The sequence below is a fragment of the Rattus rattus genome, chromosome 8 (genome assembly GCF_011064425.1).
Source record: "Rattus rattus isolate New Zealand chromosome 8, Rrattus_CSIRO_v1, whole genome shotgun sequence".
NCBI classification, from domain to species: Eukaryota; Metazoa; Chordata; class Mammalia; order Rodentia; family Muridae; genus Rattus; species Rattus rattus.
The window spans coordinates 82,213,275-82,219,885 of NC_046161.1; the positions used below are offsets into that span (position 1 = coordinate 82,213,275).

The 6,611-nt window shown below is 36.2% G+C and overlaps 1 protein-coding gene across 1 annotated transcript; it reads left to right on the forward strand.

Moving 5' to 3' along the window:
• The first annotated feature begins 1,455 nt into the window (after positions 1–1,455).
• On the forward strand, positions 1,456–2,394 carry LOC116907708 (olfactory receptor 958). Its single transcript, XM_032910832.1, has one exon. The coding sequence runs from the start codon at positions 1,456–1,458 to the stop codon at positions 2,392–2,394; it is 939 nt and encodes a 312-aa protein (XP_032766723.1).
• Positions 2,395–6,611: the final 4,217 nt, after the last annotated feature.

The window sequence follows — 6,611 nt, forward strand, 5'->3', positions numbered from 1 at the left end:
AGCTTAAAGAGCAAACTTCCTTTTGTTAAGTTATGTAAGTGTCAAGTTCACATTTGCTCATAGTGTATGGATCCATAGTAGAGAATCTGAAATGCTCATTTACAAATGATCTTAGAATTCAGGATGTATAGAATCATTCATTGATAAAAAAATAGTATTGATAGCTTTATTTGCATTTCTATTAAATTGATGACAAACTTTTTGGAATGGATATTATAAATACATGGATATTATAAATACATGGATATTATAAGTACATGTGTAGCTCTTGTTTGGAGCCTACTTCTCTTCTCTTCTCTTCTCTTCTCTTCTCTTCTCTTCTCTTCTCTTCTCTTCTCTTCTCTTCTCTTCTCTTCTCTTTTCTTTCTTCTTTTGCAGAACAATAACAAGTATTCTCCAGTTATGAGAGGCAAGTAAGTATATATTTAGTAGATAGCATCAACCGCTTTACAAAATTATTTAGGAAGATGGCCATCTGATCTTCCACATAAGTATTTATAAAGACAAACAATTTGTCCAGTTCTTCTAGGTACTGGGCTATTTTATCTTGAGAGCTTTAATTTTTCAGCATTCAATAATATTAAATAATATTATACTTTCCACCATCGGTATAGTTAGACATGACACAATTTGCTCCTGGACTTAGCAATTACGTATATGTACATGTGTGCATGTGTATGTAGTCAGAAAGACACATTCATCTTTCATTTCTTGCTAAGGGGGCAAGAACAAAAATAATATTTGTATCTGGTCCAACAGGTGCAGCAATATGAAATCTCCACCAGAGATGTCATTCCTTGAAAAGACTGATATCTACAAAATATATTTTAGATCCTAATTTCTGCCATTAACCTGGATTTAGCTAAGGTGCTTGTCCTACCCAATACGTTAGTATTTTCTGTATTTCAGACACAAAGCATTAGACATTCGGTGAGAATTGAGTGAACTGAGATTAAATAAACTTGTTTTGGAATTTTCAAGTAGTGAGCAGTTAATACTACTTCATGAACAGAGGGATAAAAAATAAATTGTTATTAATAGTGGATTGCAAATAAAATGGTGTTGAAATTGTAATTCCTAACTTTAGTGATGTGAAAATTTTTAAATTATTTTGAGGCTTCATATCTATGGTATGGTGACAGAGCAGTATGTATTTATGTGGATATTGTCCTTACTTTCTCAAGCATGATCTTTGCTCAACATTAACTTAATGAGAAACATCTGCTTTTGGAATCAATACAGCAATTCTATTTCGTGGACGAAACACTCAATTGACTATGGCGAGCATTTTTATAATGACATTTTCTAAATTGAATTACTGGCAGTCTTTCTGTGCCATAGAGCCCAAACACTGCCACTTGCATTTCATTTTCTTGTCATGTGCACCCTGTGGATGCTAAGCAAAGACATTCTCCACCACTGCTGCTCCTTCTCCCTCTCTCAGAGGTGCCTCTCATGGAGACAAAAAACTGCGCAATGGTGACTGAGTTTATTCTTCTGGGAATCCCACACACAGAAGGCTTGGAGACTATGCTTTTTGTGTTATTCCTGCCCTTTTATGCCTGTACCCTGGTGGGAAACGTGTGCATCCTTGTGGCCGTTATTTCTTCTACCCGCCTCCATACACCCATGTATTTTTTCCTGGGGAACTTGTCTGTATTTGATATGGGTTTCTCCTCTGTGACCTGTCCAAAAATGCTCCTCTACCTCATGGGCCTTAGCAGACTTATCTCCTACCAAGACTGTGTCTCCCAGCTTTTCTTCTTTCATTTCCTTGGGAGCATTGAGTGCTTTCTGTATACAGTGATGGCCTATGACCGCTTTGCTGCCATTTGTCACCCTCTACGGTACTCAATCATCATGAATTCTAGAATCTGTGTGGCTCTAGCTGTGGGCACGTGGCTGTTAGGATGCCTACATTCCAGTGTCTTAACTTCCCTCACCTTCACTTTATCTTACTGTGGTTCCAATGAAGTGGATCACTTCTTCTGTGACATACCAGCCATCTTGCCATTGGCCTCAGGTGATACATCCTTAGCACAGAGAGTGAGCTTCACTAATGTTGGTCTAGTGTCTCTTGTCTGCTTTCTCCTGATCCTTGTATCCTATACGCGAATCACGATCTCCATCTTGAGTATTCATTCAACAGAGGGGCGTCAGCGTGCCTTCTCCACCTGCAGCGCCCATCTTATCGCTATCCTCTGTGCCTACGGACCTATAATCACTGTATACCTGCAGCCCACACCGAACCCCATGCTGGGAACTGTAGTGCAGATTCTGATGAACTTGGTAGGACCAATGCTGAACCCTTTGATCTATACTTTGAGGAATAAGGAGGTAAAGATAGCTCTGAAAAAGATACTGCATGGGAAGGGACCAATTTCTGAGGGTTAGAAAGATAAAATGAATGAATATGTTGCCCTGGAATTCTTCTATGCCAAGATGTAAAATTCTAATCTGGGATCTTCATACATGAAGGTAACTTGGAACATTTAAAACACAGGGGGTTATGTAAACACTCCACAATAACATCTTTTTGTATGTTTGTAGGTTCTGCTTGTCCATTATAATAATGATGATGATGATGATGATGATGATGATGATGATGATGATGATGATGATGATGATGATGATGATGATGATGATAATGATAATCACTTCTGTGATATAGCATCAATCTTGCCTTTGGCCTCTGCACAGCAAGTGAGCTTTGTTAATGTTGGTTTAAGTTAGCTTAGTCTTAGTTGTTATTTGCCTTTATTTGAAGTAATATCTACCCAGAAAAGGTCTCTCTCATAGAAGATTCATCCACTAAAGGCGAGACAAACTCTAGCAGAAAGACAAAAATTACAAAAAGAAAAAAGGAATGGTAATTGAGCAGAATATTGGCATATTCTCTAAAGAGTATTGGCACTTTGTCTCATATATACATAGAAAGGTACATATTTGTTTCTTAGGTAATAGCTTTAAATACAGTTATAACAGTTAAATTGTTATGATTTTTTTAAATTATTATTTTTCTTTTTAAAAATTTTGGATCATAATATAATTACATTTCTCCCTCACCTTTTTTCACTCCAAATACTCCTATATATCCGTTCCCATTCTCCTTCAGATTCATAGCCTCTTGTTACTCTAATTGTCATTGCGTGCACACAGTGGGAGTGCCATTCCCTGGGGAAGAAGCTCTCTCCGGCTTCCAGCTTTCCTCAGTTGCCTATAGTTCTTCACGTCCTGCAATTCTACATACACAAAGAACTAAGCTCTGCTTTGTGCACACAAATCTGTTTAACATACATTCTTATTGTGGACTCGTTAAACCTAGCTAATTTACACATATATTATCTTGCTCCTGTTTTGCGATGAAAACACTGAAAATCCTTTAGCAGTACTCTTCAAACATAAAGTAAATCATCACTAACTATAGTCACCATGCTATGCAATGAATCTCTTGAAATTATTTACCCAACATAACTAAAATTTTTATCCCTTAAACAATATTCTTCCAAATACAAATGCCTTATTCTACTTTACCTTTTCCTGTGTGTTTTGTAGAATTGAAGGCTTTTAGATTCCGTAACTGGTGTCAGGTGTTGAACATTTGTTTTCTAGGCTGGCATTGTTCACTTTATGACACTGTAGACAGATTTCTTTGCTTCCCAGTTATCGGACATCCTGCATTGTAAGGTTGAATATACTTCAAACAGGACACATATTTTCATTGCCCATTAATCTACCGAGGGAGACTTAAGTCAATCCCAGAATCTGTTACAAAATATGAGAAAATGAACATACTAGTGCACACATCTTTTTAGCACTTCCTTTATATATTCTTGCTATTCTGATAATGGGATTTAATGCAGATTTTGGGTGCATATGGTACTGTTACTTTGGGTGTTTGAAACACTTAACAGTGTTTCAAAAATGGATGTGCCTTTCAATTTGCATTCCTACTGCGGAGTTGTTGCTTTTCTTCACCAACATGTGCTACCTTTTACTTTTTAACCTAATGCCTTTGTCGTGATAGCTATTCTCCTAGGTACTACATAGTGATTATTGTGATTTTTGATTTGCATTTTTTTACTGTTATTAGACTTACATTATAGTACTAGAAAAAAATGTTTGCCCTTTTCCTCAACTACCTGGAAAGAAAACAACTTTCTGTGTCAGGTGCTTTCTCCATCCTATGTTTGATTTCACATTTATCTATTTATTTATTTATGAAACCCTTATATAAGTGATATTAGCATCGCCCCCATGAAAATGAAATGCATTATGACTAGTATTATGTATTGTTCCCATCCCGATTAGACTACCATCTCATATTCCCTCTATCAATATGATGGTTGTTTTATTATATCAAGTTATTAAATTGATTAAGTGATCAACAACAACTCAAGGAGCACAGGATCCCATTGAATTTATCTCAGTATTCCCATGCTAACCACTTGTTTCTTATCTAATATATGCGTTGTACTTCTGGAGATGATTCCATTGGAAAATACTTGAAGATAACGAGACAATGGAATCGCTACAGTACTTTATGAGAATGAGAACATATCATGCACTTATTATATGCAAAAAACTTCAAGGTCCTTTGAAAATCAGAATTGAAGCTATTATTATCTTTCTGCTATTCAGTTGCTTTGGTAGGTTTGAAAAGTTTCTGGTTTATTCAGTTGCCTGATAAACAATTCTGTTTCTCCAATTAAAAGTCAGGGAAGAAACTGTCAGTGCAGGATTTATGACTATTTCGTTTCTTTAGAACTTCTTCAGTTTTTTATACATAGCAAATGCTTTCGGGTTTTTTTTTCCAAGTTGCTGCAGGGAATTTTTGTGGGCCACTGCCTGGACATGCATACAAATGAATATAGAGTATATTGGGTGAATCCTTTGTATTAACTCTACAGTGTGTACACAACTTTACTTCAGCTGTTTGCCCATCTCACCAGAGTCCTAAGGAAACCTCCTGAGTGTATTAGAGGAAACATGGGTGAATTCTCTCACACATATTCTCCTATGTTCTCTTTCTAAGGTAGCCATGGCCATCATGCCTGAAGAGCTCAATCTCCTTTAAAACCTCTGAATCTTTTCAATTGTCACAGTTTTGCTGGTTTTAAATAAATAAACTCTTCCTTAGTGAAGACTTTAATTAATATGAAGACAGTCACTTATAAAGTCTTTATACTCATTGGGTATTGTGATAGATATTACACAAAATAAGGCCAATTTTATTTGCCTATCAGGTGCCCATGGAAAATAATCTAGTTACTGATATTAAGTTCTATGTTTATGAATGATATTCAGCATTCATGCAAAATATCACCATAGTATTGGCATTCTGTACTGTCAGACTCAGACATAACTGACCTCTCTGCAATAAATTAAGACACAAGTTCACGTCTTTTTAGGACTGAGCATATGCTATGTAATTTTCACATGTGCAGTGCCTACAGGAACTCCTTTGATTGAGTGAATGAGTTGCATCAATGCTATCTCATTCTATACACGGGAAGATTAAAAACTGAATAAATAAACTATTTATTTTGCTAATAAGCTATACAACCAGAGTTAAGTAGATTTTAGACTGACTCCAGTGCTCTTGTTATTAGCATCTTATTCATACAGGCATCATTAATATAGAGAAATCTCAAGAAAAAAAGTAACTGATCATGTTTGGGGTGTGACATTGATGAAGGTTTGGGGTAGGCAAAGTTCTGTATGCTGTAGGAACAAATAAATCTGGATGATTAGTAAATGTCACAAAGAATGGGACAGTGAGTGGAACCAGAAAACAATGGATACCTATGGAAGCATGAGGTACAATGTGCACATTGATTTAAAAGAAAACTATACAGGTAGACTAAAAGGTGAGTATTTGGGAAGGATGCCATGAAGAAAGAGCATGGCTGGTGACAAAGTGGAGTGTAACCATATTAGTTGGTTTCATACCATGAAGGAGCCTAAGATGTAAATGTACATTTAATTTTCTATGAATTTAAGGAGAACTTATTAATAAAAATAATATTACTGGCAAGGATTACTGTAAGGATGTGAGGATCGCCAAAGGAAAACCCCAGACTCAAATAGTATGCAAAAGCAAAACGTGTTTATTCTTTGGAAACAACCAGCATGCAGGAGTCAGCAAATCACACAAAATGACAATGACCAGATGTGCTCACAGGCTCCTTTGAAGTACAGCTAGGGAATTTCAGGGATGGTTAGGTCATTTGTAATATGATTGGCTATGTCATGCCTCAGAGAAATTCTAGGAACTGACCAATTTTATGTTTTTTGTTTTGTTTTGTTTTATTTGAGAAGGCTTGCCTGCTTCTTTGGGAAACTGAAGCTTGTGGCCTAACATGGCTGCCTGTCCTAAAATGGAATGAGTTATATCCTCTTAGAGTGAGTGACTAAATCAATTAGTTATGCATTCATTTCCAACCATTGTCAAGATTAGACCAGGACAGATACTTTATTAATAAAACCAAGAGTACTCTTCTGTCTTGTACTTTCATGAAATATTCTTATTATCGAAAGCACACCAATATTTGTGTTATAAGATACAGAGTATCACAATCTAGCTACTTGTCTCCAAGGACACTTTGTTC